The sequence below is a fragment of the Medicago sativa genome, chromosome 5 (assembly GCF_051527215.1).
Source record: "Medicago sativa cultivar Bolivia chromosome 5, Bolivia_mono, whole genome shotgun sequence".
Classification (NCBI taxonomy): domain Eukaryota; kingdom Viridiplantae; phylum Streptophyta; class Magnoliopsida; order Fabales; family Fabaceae; genus Medicago; species Medicago sativa.
The window spans coordinates 66130587-66152970 of NC_140753.1; the positions used below are offsets into that span (position 1 = coordinate 66130587).

The window sequence follows — 22384 nt, forward strand, 5'->3', positions numbered from 1 at the left end:
CACATGTTCCAACAGGTTCTCATACCAACCGCATGTTGGTAAGTAACTTACAACATATGACCTTAAAAATAAGTAAAAAGTTAAATTAATTTGTTTGAAATATAAACTAAATACATATAACTTTTGTTTGTATTAAAGATCGGAGGTTGCAGGTAATGGATAAGGAAGATGGATGGTATTGGATTCCTGATCCAGCTGCTGATTATACAGTTGGAGAAGCTTATCGTATCCTCATGAATAGGAACTCTCCACCTAATTATGAGTTCGCAGATCTCTTATGGAGGAAAGAATTCCTTTTGAAAGTTTCGGTGTTTGCTTGGAGACTTTTTCGGAATAGATTGGCAACTATGGTGAATTTATTTCGAAGAGGGATTATTTCTCACGATGCTCAATTTTGTGTTACTGGTTGTGGTTTTAAAGAAACAGAAAATCATCTTCTTTTTTTCTTGTCCTCTCTTTGGTCAGATTTGGCAACTTGTTAGAAATTGGCTAGGAGTTTATTCAGCAAATCCTACCACCATTATGGATCGTTGTGTTCAGTTTTGAACCTTTTCAGGTTATGCAAAATCGCGGTGCTCGTTCTTGTCTGTGATTTGGTTTGCTAGTTCTTCGGTAATTTGGAAGGAAAGAAATGGAAGGCTTTTCCGAGGAAAACAAAATTCTCCCCATCAGATATTGGAGAGTATAAAGCTCATTTCCTGTTGGTGGTTTAAAGCTAATTTTGTTGTCTTTAATTATTCATTTCATAACTGGTGCCTAAATCCTACTGCATGTGTAGGTATTAGCTAACTGTTGTTGTGCTACTGTCCAACACTGTTATATTTTTTGCTATTGTTTCTAGCACACCTTGTGCTGGGAAGGTAGTGGTATTAATATAATTCATTTTGATTTCTTTTTTCAAAAAAAAAAAAAAGACCAAAGGTAGTATTTGATAACCGAATAGATGTCTAATTTTATCTCTAAAAGTGTTATTCTCATTCATTCTTCAGGGTAATTTGGCTTGCCTGTGTGTGGGTAATTTGGAAAGAAAGGAACAACCACGTCTTCAAAAATGTGGCTTCCGATCTTTATGCCCTTCTCGAAAAAGTCAAGCTGGATTCGTTTCTTTGGTTGAAATCAAATATTGCTTCATTTGCTTTTTGCTACCATGAGTGGTGGCGTAACCCACTTCTACGTATGGGTGTTTCCTTGTAATTTCTTTATTTTTGCTTTGTTGGTGCTATTGTATTTAGGCATCTAAAGTGACTCTGTAATTCTTTTGGTGGTTCACTTTCAGCACGCCTTCTAGGTGGTGAATCAAGTATTTCATTCCAATTTCCAAGTCAGTCAACCCAACAATATGCTATGTTCCAAACGACTCCCCAACTTTCCGATTGGGCTAAATGTGTGGTATTATTAGAATGAAGAATATCTTCATGTGATGATAAAATAGAAATTAAGGGAGTATTTTGTGGTCCAAAATCGTCTATTCAATATGAAAAGCTTACCAATGGTATCCTGATGTGTGGTATCATTAGAATGAAGAATTTCTTTGTGATGATGATAATATTTGACTTCCTCACGTAAAATAATTATTGGTTAATTTTTCCATACTCCTTTATTTGAGTTTAAATTTGAAAATTTGGGTATCTATGGCATGTATTTAATGGGAGAATAACTATTTCCGTTGTCTTTTCATTGCATAAAATATCGAATTGTATCATTGTGATAAAAATAACGCAACAATGGAATATATTGGCAAATAACTTGACTTGCCCATGGTCTTGGGATGAGCTGTCAGTTCGTTTATTAAGAAATAAATCTTTCTTTTTTTCTGTCTTTTAAAATCTATAACTGTTTATTTGAGGAAAAGAAATAGTGTAATCACATAATGAATAGTTAAACATGCATATTATATGAAAAACATAAATAATTTTATAAAAGATAACTTTCAAAAGACAATTAAAAATAAATGAAAGTGCCCTTCAAAAAACAATAAAAGTACATGAAAGTACGTAGTATATTCAATACTCAACATATATATATATATATATATATATATATATATATATATATATATATATTGACATCCCTAACGTCAAATCATACGAATGTGATATATTATTTATTTTCAAATGCGTGAGTAGAATTAAATATTAAAGATTGGAGATAGTTATTGATAAATGAATGATGTCTAATTTTTTCTCTAAAACTGTTATACTTCATTAGGTATTTATATATGAAGATAAATAACATCCAATAGTGAATAAATATAAATTTATAAAATTATGACATTTATTTATCCATTTCCTTAATTTGTGTGGAAACACCTTAATTGAAGTTGGTATAGAAATAGAGAGAGTAAAACAACACACAGAGGAGGGTTAAAGTTCCTTCATCGCTGAAAGAGAATTAGTTGAGAAAACTAAGCTGACTTATATTAATTTTAGAGAAAATTGCATTTACCTCCCCTGATGTTTTATTAAAAGACACTCTCATCCCCTCTAGTTTCAAAAAAACATTTACCTCCCTCATGTTTACTGTCTGTTAGCCACCGTTAACAAACTTTCCAACTTCCTTTCTTACCACCTCTAAGATTGAAACCCATTCCCAACTTCCATTCAAGTAAACAAAACAAAGTTCATGATATTTGCCCAAATCAAAGCATTGCAACACGATAAAAAAAAGATAGTATTTTTAAATTGGTAGATTCATAAATCAATGAGTCAAAAGAAATCAATTCGTTGAAAAAAGATTGCCACCAACCCATTTTGCTGTAAATGCTTCGTGTACCAATGGTACTGTATTGTACGCTCTGTCATCTTCATTGTGTTTTAGTTACATTTTTTTAGTCATATTTTCATTCAAAATTTATAGATTCATCTTTTTATTGGTTGAATTGCATGTTTCCCAAATCAATTTAATAAACAACTTCAATTGTTCAAACTTATACTGAAATGAAGTTGATAAATGACCCTGAGAAACAGAATTTAAAATGCAGCAGTAGAAGAAAACAAAAAGTTCAACTTAAGAGTTCATGGGTGTGTCTAAAAGTTAAGGAGTTAATGGAGATATATTTTTTTGAAGGAAGGAGTTAACGGAGATAATTTTTTTTTGAAAGAAGTTAACGGAGATATTAAAAGGTGTTAAAGTTCAAGGGTGGTATTTGTCAACTTAATAACAAAATAAGGGAGGTTTGTGTTGAGTTTAAAACTAGAGGGGGTGTTTGTGTTATTTAACAAAACCTTAGGGGAGGTTAATGTAATTTTCTCTTAATTTTAGCTTTCGCCTATAGAGGACTATCTTCTCTAAAAAAAGAAAAAGGACTATGTTTAAAGAAAAAAATGCATCTAGAAAATTGCATAGACTTCTATTTAGGAGAAAGGTCTTCAAAGGGTTATATCAGGGAAAAAGGGAGTACCTCATTACGTATTAAACAATTTTTGTCTTCTCTTTTAATTATTATCACAATCAAATCAAGTGACAGTTTACTCTTTAGTCAAGTCTTTCATTCCGAGTCAGTCAACCCAACTTGCTGATTGGGCTAAATGTGTGGTATTATACTAAAGCATGAAGATTATCTTCGTGGGATAAAATAAAGGGTCTTGCTAACAAGTGCCCTTAAGGATTTAAAAAATGGAAACAATTGATAACTTTCATGTAGGAAAAGTTGCTTTTTGATTTTTCAATGTGTTGAATGCACAAATTCCTTCCAAGATGAAATTTTCATTTTAAATTTCTTATCAAGCTCCCTTAGGGCACTTGTTAGCATTTCCCTAAAATAAAAATGAAAACTGCAATATTTTATGCGTATACAATCGTGCATTCAAGATTGATATGCTGCTCTCTAAAAAAAAATGATATGTTGATTTTATAAAATTAAATATGTTTTTATCTTTATCAATACTAACAAAAAGACGGGTACTTACGTGTCCGTCTTTCCGGTTTTTTTATTGCGTTAATGTTTGAAAATTATTAACAGTGTTTTTTGTATGAAATTTTGAGTTGGATTTTTTTATTTTTTTTGAAAAAGCCAAAATGATATATATAAAAACACAGCTAGACGCTTTAGCACAAGGAGTGCCAAAGGCCTAGACCAAAACAAAGTTCAACAATCCTGTACAATGCCACCGAGGCACATAACAACAAAAGGAAAAAAGAAAAACAAGCTAGAACACTGAATTTAAGCAAGCTAAAGGACTCTGCCGCAACGATTGGTAATCGAAATCAAAAATAGCATATTTCGATTTCAACCACCAAAAAGAGTGTAGATTCACCCTTTCACTTAGCGCCAACAAGTTATCCTCTTTCCTTTGGAAAATTTTATCATTCCGAGCTTTCCATATAGTCCAAACAACTGACAGCCATACAATATTCATGGACTCAGTCGATTTCTTTGAAAAGCCCCGCAAACCACCAAACTGGTGCAAATGATTTAAAAATAACCATGCAAAACTGTTGAGAAACCAAGCCATCTCGCAATAAGCTGCCACAAACAGCCGAAAAATCGCACATTATAAATAAGTGATCTCTGTCCTCATTTGAATCGCAGTTTGCAACACAACCCTGTTCAGATATTAATAAAACATGTCGTTGGAAAAGCTTATCCAAAGTAAGAATCTGGTTAAGAAACAGACACATTATAAATAAGTGATCTCTGTCCTCATTTGAATCGCAGTTTGCAACACAACCCTGTTCAGATATTAATAAAACATGTCGTTGGAAAAGCTTATCCAAAGTAAGAATCTGGTTAAGAAACAGACTCCACGCAAAAATCAGCACTTTGAGAGGCACCGCTTTTAACCACAAAAATTTGTTATTATTATGTTGCTGCTGCCTATCTGAATTTGTCTCAACAGTGTAATAGTTAGAAGCATGCAACCACCAAATCCACTCATCAACACGATCAACCTGAAAAGAGAACGAAGTTAGCTGAACCACACACTCCCCCAACAACTCGTCCTCCCACACAAATAACCTCCTACGCTACTTCCACGCCTCCCCATTAACACCCCAACCTCTCGCAAACATAGAAGCCACTATCACTAATTTATTCTCTGCCAACATAACTTATACAATCTCACAAAACTCCTACACGGTTTCCCCCTCAAGCCAAGGGTCCACCCAAAATAAAGTAGACAACCCATCCCCCACCTGACAAGTGATATTATCAAGCATCCACCGTGAATCTGCCTGACCGACACCATCTCTAATTGTTTAATAAAGCATAACTTAAACAAGATTTTTAATTGCAAAAAGTACAAGAATTCATATTTAATTCATCCCTTTCAAAAAAAAATCAAACTTTTGCAAAATAAAATTTTATAATATACTAAACATGAAGGCAAATAAAAATTCAAAATTCTGAATGATACGTGAATGGATTGAAAATAATTCTTGACCAAGCACCGTGAGTCCTCAGTTCACGCAGTTTTTGTTTTCAGCGTATCAGTTTCCACAAAAAGAAACACTTTTTTCACGCAGATATTTTATTGTTGACCAAGCACTTATCTTTCAGATTGCTAGGTACACTTTCTAATTACATATACTTCTTTCAATATCTATAAGTTATAGCTAAACAAACATTAAATCATAGTTGGTTTCCAATAATCCACATTCACTAGCTGCAAAATGAGAACTCATTCACAATTGTTGTTGTACTACATGCTGCCAACAACAGTTGCTCTTGCTTTGAGTTTGAGTTCAGTGACTGATAAACATGCTTTGCTTTCATTGAAAGAAAAACTTACCAATGGTATACCTGATGCTCTTCCGTCATGGAATGAATCTCTTCATTTCTGTGAATGGGAGGGTGTTACATGCGGTCGACGCCACATGAGAGTCACTGTCTTACATTTGGAAAATCAAAATTGGGGTGGTACTCTTGGACCATCCTTAGGAAATCTAACCTTTCTCAGAAAACTCAAACTTTCCAACATCAATTTGCATGGTGAAATTCCAAAAGAAGTTGGCCTTTTGAAGAGGTTGCATGTTTTTGACTTGAGCAAGAACAATTTTCATGGTAAGATTCCTTTTGAGCTTACTAATTGTACCAATCTTAAGGAAATTATCTTGTTGTACAATCATTTCGTTGGAAATGTTCCCTCATGGTTTGGTTCCATGATGCAGCTTAATAAGTTGTATCTTGGAGCAAATAATCTAGTGGGTACAATCCCACCTTCCTTGGGAAATATTTCATCACTACAAAATATAACACTTGCAAGGAATCAACTACAAGGAAGTATACCACATGTCTTGGGTAAGTTGTCAAATCTAAAAGAGCTAAATTTGGGTTCAAATAATTTGTCAGGTGAAATCCCTGATTCTCTTTACAACCTATCAAATATTCATGTTTTTGTCCTAGGAGTAAACCAGATATCTGGTTCTCTCCCATCAAATATACATCTTGCTTTCCCTAATCTTCAAGCCTTCTTGGTAGGAGGGAACCACATAGTCGGAACTTTTCCGTGTTCAATATCCAACCTCACTGAATTGCAAAGGTTTGATATTGTTGTTTTTGGATTCCAAATATTTGAATTTCCAAATTCTATTATCTACCGAAGTTGTTACTAGGTTGAGTCACGACCAGGTCGCTCTCTTTAAGACGTTTCGTGGCACTACCCAAAATTGTGCAAGGTAGACTATCAACCACGCCGCCTCCAGGATAAAACAAGCCCAGCTACAACTGTTCGATTAACTACTGCACTGTAGAAAATCGTTCGAGATTTACACCTTCAAATATGGTACTAAGACCACTCTTTAATATTGAAACCACTCAAATTAATATGGTATTATTACCATTCTATTATGGTGCTGAGACCACTCAAATATGGTGTTACCACCATTCTAATTTTAACTTCTCCAAAACATCAATATGGCACTACAACCACTCAAATATGGTGATACCACCATTTCTCATCAAATAGAAAATTATTGAAATAATTTTTATATACCGTTAAGATCATTCTTAATTCCGACGGGACATTGTTTATTCCAAATAGGGACTATGATCTTAAAAGTACTCTTTATTCCGAAGGGACGTATATTACCGAAGGGACTATGAACTTAAGACCATTCTTAATTCCGAAGGGACATTAAACCGAAAAAGGGACTATGGTCTTAAGAACATTCTTAAAATATGGTTCAATCGATTGATCGAAGCCACTCGATACGGTACGTAACCGCTCTATTTGAAATCGAAAGGGACAGAAAGGAGTAGAAGCAGAAGAAACTTGTTAACACAAGTCGGAGGGAGAAGAGAAGAAAAGAATTCCCGACAACTCAATGAAATTCTTTTCGGTGTGTAGAATGCACTGTGTGAGCTCTCTATTTATAGAAAAAATTCACAACTAATAAGTGAGAAACTTTGGGAACAAGTAATATGAGAAACTTTGGGAACAAGTAACATATTACTTTGCGATTAAGTAATTCACATATTAGATCTAGTGCAAAAATATCTCAATTGAGTACCAAAATATATTATATTTAGTACAAAAATATTTTAGCAAAACTTGGGGACTAAGAAAGCACTTTCTAATAATGATTAAATTAATTATTTAATTTATCATTTCCAAATAATAAAATATATATCAATATATATTTTTCTCTAGTGCTTATGTACCCCAATTAATTAGAGGTACACCCCCACTATATAAACACTACTAATGTGTGTGTTCCATCCGATGTGGGACCTCCACTTTTTTCAATTCACACAACACTAGTTCTACCCAACATGGGAATTTGTGTTTAGTCTTTTTACTCAATTTCCACACATGTTCCAACAATCCCCCACTTGAATTTAAAAAATGGTTTCATAAATAACGTCAAAAACGTCTCCATAAGATTTGCTAGTAAACAAAGGTGTCGCCTACAACTTGAACCTCTGCATAGCGAGTAAAATTCTGATTAACAAGAGTTGCTTACAGCATTGAACTCTATCTCAGACATAGAACCCACACACAAACCTTTTCATAAGGTGTATTCTAAAAGCCCGTGCGTTTATGGCCTTGCACGTGTATCCCGGTTTAACGAACGCTCTAGGTATTCTACCCCGAATCCCATAGGAACCGGTCCTTAGTTCCACATTCGTATAGGTGAGTCTATCAAGAGTACTCCTGTAGCTATGTACTCCACTCCAAATATAGTATAGATCTCATTAAGAGTTTCTATTATCTCATCCTTCTATCGTTGCAGGAATCATGCTTTCTTACCTTTAACATAGCATGTTCTATCACTTGTGACTTGTTATTACCCATTGAACCTATTTCTTGGGATCTCCAGTCATGTAGGTCGGGTTACCATCACTTGTGACCTTTGGGCATTAGTCCCATCCTATTGGATGTGTTTAGGACTTTCTTTTTAGTAATTCCTTTCGTCAAAGGATTGACTAATTCTTTATCAGTACGTACATGATCTACTTTAACCGTTCTTTTTGAGAGTAGCTAGCTCTCTATTTCTCTGTGTTCGTGCCTTAATAATCGCCTCTTACCATTGTGGTAACGATTCTCAATTTTGTAATAGCTGCAGACTATCACAATAAATTAACACTTCTGGAACCGGTTTTATCCACTAAGGGATTTCAACTAGCAAGCATCTTGTCAACTTGCTTCTCCACTAGTTTTCTCTAGTGTTCTCATCTCAGATTCATTCCATAGTGGACTGATTCAATATCATTTGTTTTAACAAACAACTTCTCTAGTGATGCTCAATGTGCAAACACTAGTCGCTAAATATTCATCTGAAAGATGTTCTATTTTATATCTTGTACCATTTAAGTACAATAGGTTACTCCTAGTGAAGTAATCTTAGAGTCATATTTTTCTTAAGGCACCTCATGACTCTTTCTATAGCATGGCAATGCTTCTCATCCGTCTACTAGTAAACTTGCACAAGAGTTTCATGACATCGGCAATGTCGGATCTAATACATTCAGTGGCATACCTAAGTACAGCCAATGATGCTCGCATATTCTGTTTTTCTAACTCCATCTCAAGCGTTCTTACACTTGGATCATAATATGATTGCAAGTTTACGATGAAATAATAATATTTCCTTAAGAACTTCTCAACTTTGTGAGATTTATCAAAAAAGTTATCTTTTCTGATCTAGTAATCTTGAAATCAAGAATTACTTCAACTTTGTCTAGGTCTTTCTTATCAATGTTGTTGATAAACAATGATTTCACATAATTCATAACATGAATCTTTAAACCAAATATGAGTAAGTTGTCTTCATAAAGAAATATGATCGTGCAAATATTATTTGTCACTTTCATTCACTTTATACTCATTCGATAGCATTAGAATGTTAAAAAATTTATGTCATTCCTTTTTAGACCTCACAAAGAATTATCTAACTTACAGACCTTGTTTTCTTGTCCATGAATCGCAAAACTTTCAGGTTGTTTCATATAGATTTCTTCTTCTAGTTCACCATAAAAAAGAGGCAACTTTCACATCCATTTGGAGTACTATCGAGTTATGAACGGCGGCTAAAGGGACTAGTACTCTTATGGATATGATTTTCGTGACTGGTGAATGAATGTGGAAGAAGTCTATATTTTTCTCTGTCTAAAACCTTTGACTACAAGGAGAGCCTTGTATTCATCAACCGTTCCATCAGGTTTTAGTTCCTTTTTCCAAAATCCAAATACAACCGATTGATTTTGCAACTATGAGACAAGTCAACCAAGTGTCATGTTTTGTTAGACTCTAGATAATCCATTTCATCGTTTATTGCTTCTTGCCATAATTCAGCTTCCAATGAGGATATAGCTTCTTTAAGGCTTAATGGATCTTCTTCCAATGTATAAACCAAGTTCATACTCTTTAGCAATTTTAGCTTTCTTACCTCCTTGAGGTTCTATAACATCTCGTATGATGTTTTCATAACTAATTCTGATTACTGAAATATGATCAGATATAGTGCCCCCACTAGTTCTTAATATACAAGGGGAATTTAGTTTACCCCCACTAGTGCCCCATTATTCTTTAATTTACAGGGGTACTTACTTCATAGAAATCAACATCTTTTAATTCTATGATCACTTTAACATTTAGGTCATAAAACCTATATGCTTCGTTATTTATAACATACCTAATGAATACACATTCATAGCCTCTACTAGTGAGTTTAACTCTCTTGGGTTCAAAGTCCGAACTTATGTCAGACAATCCCAAGTTCAAAAAATAAGACAAGTTGAGTTGTCTTTTCTTCAAAAATTTCTTAATTAGAATTTTTGTTCTTAGACTTGGGTTCTCTATACAACATAAATTTCAATTTTTGTTATAAAAATTGAACATATCAAGCGTATCAATTTTATTTTCCAAAATTCACAGTCATCAATAAATATGATAAAATATCATTTTATCATTTCTAATTTATGTGTCATCAAATTCACACATATCATAATTTATTATGTTTAGAGATTCATATTCTCTAATTCTGATTTATATGAACTTTTGGTTCATATATCTTGACTGCAATAAATAAAATTGTCTAATCATATAACGTTGGAATTAAGTCAAAGTTACTCAAGTTTAAAATTAAACGCTTGTTCAGACAATAAATTTTGATATGTCAAATATTAAAATCACACAACTAATAAAATAGAAGGAGAATTTTAATTTTGAACATGCCATCTTTTTCAACAAGAGTGCATAGCACACAAGTCTCTCTTTAAGTCTGAGTCAACTCAGTCTTATTCAATAGAAATCTGAAATTCAGATTCTTTCTTATTTTTATAACATGCCACAAGTTCAAACCTTAGCATTAGCATCATGGGAAAATGGGTATTCTAAATTCTTGCATTTTAATATGCTAACTTGCGACTCTGTATACCCAACAATATGCCATAAAACTACCTATACCATTTGTATAATTTGTTGCATTAGTTATGGCCATTCTTCTTACGGTTTGAAAAAACATCACCTTTACGTGACAGATTTTTCAATTCTGGTTGCTGTTTTAGTGACAAACGTAACAAGCTAAACTTGTTTTCTTTTGAGCTCCAAACATTACATTTTTCTTATGTTTAGTAATAAACTAAGATTGTTTGGTTCTGTAACAAATGATTTGTTTTGTAACAAATTATTGTTTCACTATATGGCTCTGATTTTGAAACCATATTTCAAACAAATTGAATTTTTAGTGTTTGTTATTTAAAACAACAATCACTTCATCGTTTCAGTCAAAAGATGTATTTCTATAGCTTGATTTATCCTTAATATATTTAGGGACAACTTAACCTTAATAAGTAACTTCTTCGGTAAACATAGTAGATCGAAACGTCTTAAAATTGTTGTTTTTGGATTCCAAATATTTGAATTTCCAAATTCTATTATCTACCGAAGTTGTTACTAGGTTGAGTCACGACCAGGTCGCTCTCTTTAAGACGTTTCGTGGCACTACCCAAAATTGTGCAAGGTAGACTATCAACCACGCCGCCTCCAGGATAAAACAAGCCCAGCTACAACTGTTCGATTAACTACTGCACTGTAGAAAATCGTTCGAGATTTACACCTTCAAATATGGTACTAAGACCACTCTTTAATATTGAAACCACTCAAATTAATATGGTATTATTACCATTCTATTATGGTGCTGAGACCACTCAAATATGGTGTTACCACCATTCTAATTTTAACTTCTCCAAAACATCAATATGGCACTACAACCACTCAAATATGGTGATACCACCATTTCTCATCAAATAGAAAATTATTGAAATAATTTTTATATACCGTTAAGATCATTCTTAATTCCGACGGGACATTGTTTATTCCAAATAGGGACTATGATCTTAAAAGTACTCTTTATTCCGAAGGGACGTATATTACCGAAGGGACTATGAACTTAAGACCATTCTTAATTCCGAAGGGACATTAAACCGAAAAAGGGACTATGGTCTTAAGAACATTCTTAAAATATGGTTCAATCGATTGATCGAAGCCACTCGATACGGTACGTAACCGCTCTATTTGAAATCGAAAGGGACAGAAAGGAGTAGAAGCAGAAGAAACTTGTTAACACAAGTCGGAGGGAGAAGAGAAGAAAAGAATTCCCGGCAACTCAATGAAATTCTTTTCGGTGTGTAGAATGCACTGTGTGAGCTCTCTATTTATAGAAAAAATTCACAACTAATAAGTGAGAAACTTTGGGAACAAGTAATATGAGAAACTTTGGGAACAAGTAACATATTACTTTGCGATTAAGTAATTCACATATTAGATCTAGTGCAAAAATATCTCAATTGAGTACCAAAATATATTATATTTAGTACAAAAATATTTTAGCAAAACTTGGGGACTAAGAAAGCACTTTCTAATAATGATTAAATTAATTATTTAATTTATCATTTCCAAATAATAAAATATATATCAATATATATTTTTCTCTAGTGCTTATGTACCCCAATTAATTAGAGGTACACCCCCACTATATAAACACTACTAATGTGTGTGTTCCATCCGATGTGGGACCTCCACTTTTTTCAATTCACACAACACTAGTTCTACCCAACATGGGAATTTGTGTTTAGTCTTTTTACTCAATTTCCACACATGTTCCAACAGATATATCATGGAATTGTTTTCATGGGTCAATACCTCCAACTTTGGGATCTTTAAACAAACTTCATATTCTTCACATTGGCAATAACAATTTCGGGAGTGGAGGAGATAACGATTTGGATTTTCTTTCCTCGTTAACCAATTGTACACTATTGCAAGAACTAATATTGGAGGACAATAGATTTGGCGGTGTATTGCAAGATCGTATTGGTAACTTTTCTACCCATCTAACTATTCTTAGCATGGCGAGTAATCAAATATCTGGAAGAATACCTGAAGGAATTGGACAACTGACAGGTCTAACATTATTTGATATGAAGGAGAATTTTCTAGATGGAACAATTCCAGATTCAATTGGAAAGATTACAAACATAGTAGTATTAGTTTTTCAAGAAAACAAATTATCTGGTAAGATTCCTATTGTTATTGGCAATCTTACCAAGTTGTCTGAGCTATATTTGCATACTAATAAATTAGAAGGGAGCATTCCATGGACTCTCAAATATTGCACCAAGTTGCAGTCATTTGGTATTTCTGACAACAACTTGAGTGGTGATATACCTGATCAAACATTTGGCTATCTAGAAGGTTTAATAAATCTTGACTTGTCCAACAACTCATTGATTGGTCCCATTCCTTCAGATTTTGGTAACTTGAAGCATCTTTCCATATTGTACCTATACGCAAACAAGTTGTCCGGTCAAATTCCCAATGAACTTGCTGGTTGTTTGACACTAATTGAGCTTATGTTGCAGAAAAACTTTTTCCATGGAAGTATACCTTCCTTCTTGGGATCCTCATTAAGATCCCTCCAAATCTTAGACCTTTCAAGCAATAACTTCACTAGTGTTATCCCTCATGAAATAGAGAATCTAACATCACTGAATTCTTTAAACCTCTCTTTTAACAATCTCTATGGTGAGGTTCCCACAGGAGGTGTCTTTAGCAATGTCACTGCAATTTCACTTATGGGTAACAATGATCTTTGTGGGGGTATTCCTCAATTAATTCTTCCTACATGTTCTAGCTTGCTCTCTAAGAAACATAAGAGGTTTCTTAAGAAGAAGTTTATCCTCATCATTGTTATTGGCGGGGTTTTTATATCTTTCATGGCTTTTATAATTATATATTATATCAAAAGAAATTCCGCGAAGTTACCTTCTTCACCGTCTCTTAAAACTGGATTCTCAAGGGTGACTTATGGAGAGTTGCATGAAGCAACCAATGGATTTTCATCATCCAATTTGGTCGGATCAGGAAGCTTTGGTTCTGTTTACAAAGGATCTCTTCTCTATTTTGAAAGACCTATTGTTGTAAAGGTGTTGAATCTTGAAACGCGTGGAGCAGCAAAGAGTTTCATGGCGGAATGCAAAGCTCTAGGAAAGATTAAGCACCGGAATCTTGTTAAGATCCTCACTTGTTGTTCAAGTGTTGATTATAAAGGTGAAGATTTCAAGGCTATTGTTTTTGAGTTCATGCCTAATGGGAGTCTAGAAAACATGTTGCATGGCAACGAAGAACATGAGTCTAGAAATCTGAATCTCAATTTCATGAAAAGGTTAGACATTGCTCTCGATGTAGCTCATGCATTGGATTATCTTCACAATGATACAGAACAAGTGGTAGTTCATTGTGACGTTAAGCCGAGCAATGTTCTTCTCGATGATGACAATGTAGCCCACTTAGGAGACTTTGGCTTAGCTAGGCTAATTCGTGGAGCTACAGGAGGTTCAAGTAAAGATCAAGTTAATTCCTCTACAATTAAGGGAACTATAGGATATGTTCCTCCTGGTAAAGTTCTTTCTGTTATCACTTTTTTTTACTATCCTTCAAAATGTTTTTCCTATGCCTATTTAAAAAAAAAAATTAATCATTATGCATCAGGGTATGATATATGAGCAATGTTATTTGAACACACCAATTTAATACAGTGATATATCACCAATTTAAATATAGAGGATAATTTTTGTAATACAAAATTTGAGTTGTGTGATTAATCAATTTTACAACTTTGTTAACCACGTACGTTTTTAACCAGTTTTTCTACTAGGATTTCATTAACCATGAAAGTGCATGTATTTATGCAAAATAAGTGGTTAATGGAATTTTTTAATTTTTTTGGCTTTCGCACCGGTTTCCGACCCACCAAAGGTGAGTGACTAATCCGGCTCATGCGCAGAGGCATGCACACTGGCCAAGCGTTGTTCCTCCTAGGAATCGAACCCGGTATTCCTCAGGTACGTCCTTGGAAGGAGCTCCTTGCCACTGGAGCCCAAGCAACTTGGTTTGTGGTTAATGAATTTGTCAAAGTGATCAATGAAATTCATGTTAAAAAATAGTTAATAACTAATATTCTTGTTGTTTGAATAGAGTATGGATCAGGTGGTTTGGTATCACCCCAGGGAGATATTTATAGCTATGGAATTCTTCTCTTAGAGATGCTTACTGGAAAGAGACCAACAGATAACACCTTTTGTGAGAATCTAAGCTTACACAAATTCTGTAAGATGAAAATTCAGGAAGGAATTCTTGATATAGTGGATCCATGCTTGCTTATGTCATTTTCTGAAGATCAAACACATGTTGTGGAAAATAACATAAAAGAGTGTCTAGTGATGTTTGCTAAAATAGGAGTTGCATGTTCTGAAGAATTTCCAACTCAGAGAATGCTCACAAAAGATGTTATAGTGAAGTTGCTTGAAATTAAACAGAAGTTGTCATCCTAGAAGCTATTACTACGTGATAAAGAAAATAATGATGTTCACTTGGATGATGGATCATGAATCTTGTATTCCTCACGTGTGTTTTTAGTTGTTATTTTGTACTATTTCAATTCCTATATATGTAGCGTGATAAGAACTTGAGCTTGCAGTTGGTTACATTATATTATACATATGGTATTGCATGGTATCTTTTGTTCAAGAAATATATCCTTTTCAGTGTAGTTCAATAATTTTTAAAAACATAATTTTTATCATTTTAATATAAAAAAATTAACAATAATATGATGTGTTATTTTATTTAGTTTATTGAGAGGTATTGTGACATTTTATTATTGTTATTAAAAATACAAAATACATGTACAGTTACGTTTTTAAGTAAATGGGGAGCAGGTAAAAGGTGTGGCGAATGTTTGTACTTTAAAGAAGAGAATGCGCTTTGATCACGGGTGGAAAATCTAAATTTTAAGTTTCTCTATGTGGTAGAAAGAGGAGAATTAATTATTCTTTTTGGTGAAGAAGAGGTTCGACAGGCAGTGTGAGATTGTGACGGTTACAAAAGCCCAGGGCCAGATGGAAATTAAAAGTGATGATATGCGCTTCTTGTCTGATTTTCATCAGAACGGTAACTGGAAAAAGGGTTGAATTCTACTTTAATCGTCGTAATTCCTAAAATTGAGAGCCCATTCAGACTTAATGAATTTAGACCAATTTCTCTGATTGGGTGCTTATATAAAATTCTGGCTAAAGTGTTGTTAATTGGCTTTGAAGGGTTATTGTTAAAGGTAGACAAATTCTTGATAGCATATTGATTGCAAAAGGGGTGGTTGATGAGACGCATAAAAGTAAAAAAGATTTCCTATTTTAAAGTTGATTTTGAAAAGGTGTATGACTCCGTTAATTGGAGGTACTTAGAGGTAGTAATGTTCAAAATGAATTTCTTTGCTTTATGGTGGAAACGGACTGTGGAATGTATTTCTACAACGACGACATCCGTGATTGTAAATGGGAGTCCAACGGATGAGTTCTCTTTCGAGAGGGGATTGAGGCAAGGTATCCACTTTCACCTTTTTTATTTTTATCAGAAGTTGAAGGGTTGAATGTAATGATGATGAATGCTAGGGTAGAGTAGAGGCAATTTAGTTGTAAGATTGATCGGCGGTTTTAGGGTGTTGAATAAATCACATTTACAAATTTTATTAAAATGACATATGTAACTTAAAACGGATGGAGTATCTGCTTAATTCGTCTTTTTCACTTCAATCTAAAAATGATCACTACATGTGATTAGAGGCAAATTTGTGATCGAGTATTGGATGAAAGGAGAGTAAGTTTTTTGAAAAATCAAAGTTCCTCCTTCAATATTGAAAGAGACACACATCAAATGGTAGCCACAGAATACGGATAACATAGAAGTTGCCAGTGGATCAACTCTGCCAGGTGTGAAGGTGATTATATTTCATGTTCAATATTTCCTACTTTGTTAGAGGCATTCTCCCTTTTTTCATATCTCTTATGTTTTTTTTTTCCTTTTCTTTCTGTCCTTTATATGTCCCTAACAGCCTCAACAACTGGATGACGTGATAAAAATTCCCAAGGAAAAAAATCGAAATCCTTAAAAATCAAGTGTTTGGCTTTGATACTTTTTTTGTAACAAGCCAAGATCCTTACTAGGTGTGTGCCTATCTTTCCTCTATTTAGTTTTGCATATGCTCAAAGGTCTTGTTGCATGAAGATTGGGTCCTCATTTTTCTGCTAGGGTGGAGTGCTATTCAAGGGAAACCTGCGAGGGCAAGCTTCTAAAAGTTATGATAAGATATCAAAGAGATTGCAAGTATGCCATATTTCTGTTTCATTTCTTAAGTGTGTTTTTGAGTTTTTCCATGTTGAAATAACTTCTGAACTAGATATTTGCATACCATTTGTTATAGGATAAATTTGGAGATGAATACAGGCTTTTCCTTCTGGTCAATCCTGAGGATGATAAGCCAGTGGCCGTTGTCGTTCCAAGAACTACTTTACAACCAGAGACAACTCGTACGTACTTAACTCCTTCGAAATTGTGGATCATTGTCTTCTTTTTTATTTTCTACTCATGGTTGTACTTATGCTATTACTTATCTTTTTTAGCTGTACCTGAGTGGTTTGGTGCTGCGTCTTTTGGAATCGTCACAGTGTTTACCTTACTGCTTCGCAATGTCCCCAATTTGCAATCCGATTTATTGTGAGCATTTTTCTTGTACCTTTTCTTGTCACTTCATACTCTATTATCTCTTAGGGGAAGTGTATTGCCCTACAAAACATTGTCATGTGGTTTTGTTTTCTGTGCTGATCTAGCTTTATGCGCTCATTCCTTCAAGTAAATTTTAAGGATAGTCCTAACAAATTCCATGTTTGGGTACAAATATATTGATCTTTTAGGCTTTATGTTTATTTAACAGGGTGTTCTCAGTAAATGCTTTAGCTATTATTAATAATGAATTCTGTTCCACCTTTCATAGGAATAAATCATACAACCTGTCTTTACTCTGGTTGACTAATATTGTTTCATATCATATATGCATTTTGAGGTTTCACCAAAATATTATTGTTGATGTTCCAGATCAACTGTTGACAATCTGAATTTGTTAAAGGATGGCCTACCTGGAGCCCTTGTTACTGCACTTATTATCGGGGTACATGAACTTGGTCACTTTCTAGTTGCCCAAAACCTTGGAGTTAAGCTTGGAGTCCCGTACTTTGTTCCTAGCTGGCAGGTTGTATGATAGAAATATTGATCTTTTAATATCAATTGTGCGAGTGTGTCTGTTTTTTATAAATATATTTCTTCAATTAACTGACAAATATGAATAAAGTGCATCATGCTTTCCATCTAATATATATCATGTAAAGCACTTAGAGTTCCTTCAATAAAATATAAACTATTCAAAGGATGCATATAATAAACTTTAGGGATGGAAATATACCTGTTTTTTCAAACCACCTAATTTAATGTTATGGAATGCTTTCAAGATTCAAATTGACAAAATTTGGTGACATGCACGATTTTGGTATTGGTCAATTTGTTTTGGTTGTTTATATGTACTATCTCTCACGTTTTACTGTAACAGAAATTTTGATGCTTAATTTGGTGGCAGATAGGCTCTTTTGGTTCAATTACAAGGATAAGAAGCATAGTATCTAATCGTGAAGATTTGCTCAAGATTGCAGCTGCTGGACCAATTGCCGGATTTGCATTGGGTCTTGTTCTTCTGCTTCTAGGTTTTGTTATACCTCCAAGTGACGGTATTGGTGTTGTTGTTGATGTTTCTGTGTTTCACGAGTCATTTCTAGCCGGCGGCATTGGTAAGCTATATACTTCTGATAAGCGTGCAGAAATTTAGATAAATTTAAGCTTGCATTCATTTGTGGAAATCTTTACTGCATGATATATCACTGATTTTTTTTTTTGTTTGCTGCTTGATTATTTTAGAAAATAAACATGTGATGACTTTTTTTATATGTACTGTTTTAGCAAAACTGTTTCTTGGTAACGTTCTCAAGGAAGGAACTCCAATTTCTATCAACCCTCTTGTCATCTGGGCTTGGGCAGGACTCCTTATCAATGCCATCAACAGTATTCCTGCTGGAGAAATTGATGGAGGGAGAATTTCTTTTGCCAGATGGGGAAGAAAGGTATCACATTTAATAAGTATTATTTTGATCTTCACTCTTAGGTTTGGCCATCGGTTGTTCCATTTGAGATAAAATCGATACTTCTGATCAATTCTACTTTAACCAAAGTTTAATGATAATTTGAATTTAACCACTCAGTCATCACATTTGATAAGTAATAAGTGAACATAAAAAGTGAAACATGATTTGCCGGTTTCTTTTTTGGATGGAAAGACATCTATTTTATTTCATTCTCAATAAGAGTCAAAATACGAATCGGATCATGACTGAAAACTCGAGAACAAGATTGTGATGCAGCCGCCCTGACAAGGTTATGAGCAACTCCATTGGGTGCCTCTTAAGATACTGATGTGATCTCATCATTCTCCCCCTCTTCAAAAAGAAACTGAAAGAATTTTGATTAAAAAATACACTTTGTGTTGTGAAGCTTTGCTTCTTTTTGGTTCTGGATTGAACCATGCATTGATCTTATCAAGAAACCACGTTTCTTGTGGTGATCCTCTACCAAATTAAACATCTTCCTTGGATTGGGAATTTGTTTGATTACCATTTCTCTCTATTTCCACCATTATTCACTTTTTATTATCATATTTTATCCAACATTCACAAAAATACAAAACTAAAATTACAACCTTTTTTTGTCCTTCATCAGATACACAACATTAATATGTTGAAAAAAGAAGACATGTTATTTTTACATTTCAAAATAATAGCTCCAAATTTGGTTTCATTCACTTGAGTATGGTTAATGCCATCCACCACCATTTTAGAATCCAATTCAAAGATGACATTATGCAATCGTAGTTCATGTATCCAGATCATTGCATGCCAAAGACCCAAGGCTTCACCTTTATGAACATCAAAAGCTTGGTACAGTTTATTGTTATTACTTGGATAAACTCTCCATGGTCATTCCAGATGCATATACCAAGACCTATGCCTCCTGTGTACTGAGAAAACGCAACATCAGTGTTTCATTTAATCCAAACAGCTCTCGGCTTCTGCCAAATTACAGCAGCCGTTTGCTGTCTGCCTGTGTCAAATCTACTGTCACCGTGTGCAGTTGTTCTAGCCGTGTTCCAGCCTGCCAAGTCTGCTTGGGCTCGGGCCAAAATCTGGTCTGGCTTCTCCTCCCAAAGCATAGCATTCGACTCTGCCATAGACTATATAGAACCATAGCCAGATTAATGAGTGTTATTCCAAACCTGCGGCGAAAAATAAGGCTTTAAAACTGTCATGCTGTATTGCTGTCAATTTTGGTTCCGAGGTATTCTGCAAGCCATATTTTAGCCACCATTTTTCTCTTCTAGGACAAGTTAAGGAAAAGAGGCCAAGTGTTCTCCTTGCTTGATTCGCAAACCGTACAGACATAAGGACACTCAACCCCTTTGTCTCTCACTCTTGTTTTAGTTTGTAGGGTTTTAAATACGGGAACGTTACCGCGATATCGGCCGTTACAAAACGGTATAGGCCATCACCGTTACCGTTATTTGCCGTTTTAATGCTGAGATGAAAAATCACACTGATACGCCGCTACGTAACGCCGTTACAACCTCGAAACACCGTTACGACCGCAAAACTCGCCGTTACAGCCGCGAAACCCACCGTTACAACCGCGAAACATAGTTACGGATGCAAAAACTTCATCTGTTTCTTTTCTTTAGCTTCATTATTCAATTTTCATTGCCTCCTCTTCAATCTTCATGGCCTTCTCTAACTAATTTCACTCTCACTCTTAATTTGGGTGTTGTTCTGTAAATTTGTATCAGAGATGAGATGAGATTTTAGAAGGGAAAAAATGGGACATTAAGTTGAGTTGATTGTGTCTTTGTGTGGAATCTGTGTATGAGAGTTTGGACCTTACAGATAAAATATTCATTTTGTGTCAATATGTGGTTGCTTGCTTCTGTTTTGTGAGAAAGAAGTGAGAAAGAAGAAGAACCTAGAAAGAAGAAGGTGAGGTGAGAGGAATTGGGCGTAGTTGGGTAGGTGAGGGAATCCCAAACTAATGAATGTCACTAACTTATTGACTTTTAACAAGATTTGTGGTTTTGTGCAACAATGTGATTAATTCACACCGCGACGACCGCAATACGTACGCAACGTCCGTGACAGTCCGAAACCGTGAAAACCTTAACGCGACCGTGACCGCAACCGTTACCGTTATTTAAAACCTTGGTTTGTACCACATCTCTACTTTCCCTCCACAAAAAGTTTTTAAATCTTGGTGGCACCTTTTCATAAGCACCCATAACTGTAAATGTCCAATTGGAGGAGGCTTTCCAAATTCTTTTATCCTCTCGAGTTGCTAGTTTCTTAAATAATACTATTAGGATATTTAATTGAGTGGAGATCCTCTTGATTATGTACCTGCATGTATGAATATACATTTCTAAAACTAATAACATTAATTATTAGACATTTAAACATCTAAAGTTTTATTATTGAAGCTCTCCATTTATATCATTGTCTTCCTTTACTTCTTTTTACGTGTAAGATTCTAACTTAAGTATATTTCACAGGCTTCAATTCGCTTCACAGGATTTTCGATTGTGTTGCTTGGACTGTCATCACTGCTTAATGATGTAGCTTTCTACTGGGTAGTTCTTATATTCTTCTTGCAAAGAGGTCCAATTTCACCTCTATCTGATGAAATAACTGAACCTGATGACAAGTATATTGCTCTTAGGCTTGAAAATTTTCATCACTGGAAAAAATCTTGTATTGCTAAAATTGGCTGAATTAATGTGTATAAGAATTCTTAGAATCACAAAGGAAATTGACTTTATAGTCACATTGAAAGATAGTGAGTTGTGCACATAATTGCCCTATCTATAGAGTTCAAGTTCACTAACTGATTGAGTAACTAACTCAACTAATTCCTAATCATCTAAATAAAACTAACAAAATTTAACTATCTTCACAATGTGTAATAATATATTAAACTGAGTGGATTACATTCCTTTCTTTTTGGAGATGCTTAAATTATATTACAAATCCTTCCCTCATACAATGCATATTAGTGAAAATAACACTGCGTTCCTATAAAAATTATCGAATGACACATATATAACGTTAAATTCTACAAACATTAATCTATTTCAATTTAATCAAACTTCTTTTGCATATTTCTTCCTCTCTTTTTTTATTCACAGTATCATTAACATTTAGTTTTAAATTCTATTATAAATTATCCGGTAATACATGATAAAATAAAAATCTTTGACAATTTGTTAAAGCCGATAATAAAAAAAATTTAAAAAAATGGTTAAACATATTTTTGATCCCTATGAATTTTTAGTCCCCAAAAGTTTTTATCACACTACTTTTAAGTCAAAAAAGTCAACTCATGTGTATCATTTAAATTTTTGAATTTTTTTTTTTGCAATCATGTTTAGAATATTATGAGAATCTCTACAAATTATTTTTTGAAATTTTTAA

At 34.1% G+C, this 22384-nt stretch overlaps 1 protein-coding gene and 1 pseudogene across 2 annotated transcripts; both read left to right on the plus strand.

Annotated features, from left to right (window-relative positions):
• The first annotated feature begins 5488 nt into the window (after positions 1-5488).
• LOC146924125 (uncharacterized) lies at positions 5489-15458 on the plus strand. Its single transcript, XM_085709150.1, has 3 exons — positions 5489-6483; positions 12551-14339; positions 14919-15458. The coding sequence occupies exons 1-3, from the start codon at positions 5611-5613 to the stop codon at positions 15272-15274; spliced, it is 3018 nt and encodes a 1005-aa protein (XP_085565276.1). The 5' UTR covers positions 5489-5610; the 3' UTR covers positions 15275-15458.
• Positions 15459-16472: 1014 nt separating this feature from the next.
• LOC146924126 (putative zinc metalloprotease EGY2, chloroplastic) lies at positions 16473-21747 on the plus strand (annotated as a pseudogene). The gene is made up of 10 exons (XR_015011186.1): positions 16473-16481; positions 16660-16716; positions 16831-16942; positions 17028-17102; positions 17200-17305; positions 17399-17492; positions 17871-18024; positions 18406-18613; positions 18783-18943; positions 21466-21747. The product of XR_015011186.1 is annotated as a putative zinc metalloprotease EGY2, chloroplastic (transcript).
• Positions 21748-22384: the final 637 nt, after the last annotated feature.

What these genes read in the sequence shown, in the direction of transcription:
- LOC146924125 (XM_085709150.1), top strand. Translation starts at nt 5,611, where the DNA reads ATGAGAACTCATTCACAATTGTTGTTGTACTACATGCTGCCAACAACA. An exon ending in TCACTGAATTGCAAAGGTTT is followed by an intron (nt 6,484 to 12,550) that starts GATATTGTTGTT and finishes CATGTTCCAACA; the next exon opens with GATATATCATGGAATTGTTT. An exon ending in TATAGGATATGTTCCTCCTG is followed by an intron (nt 14,340 to 14,918) that starts GTAAAGTTCTTT and finishes TTGTTTGAATAG; the next exon opens with AGTATGGATCAGGTGGTTTG.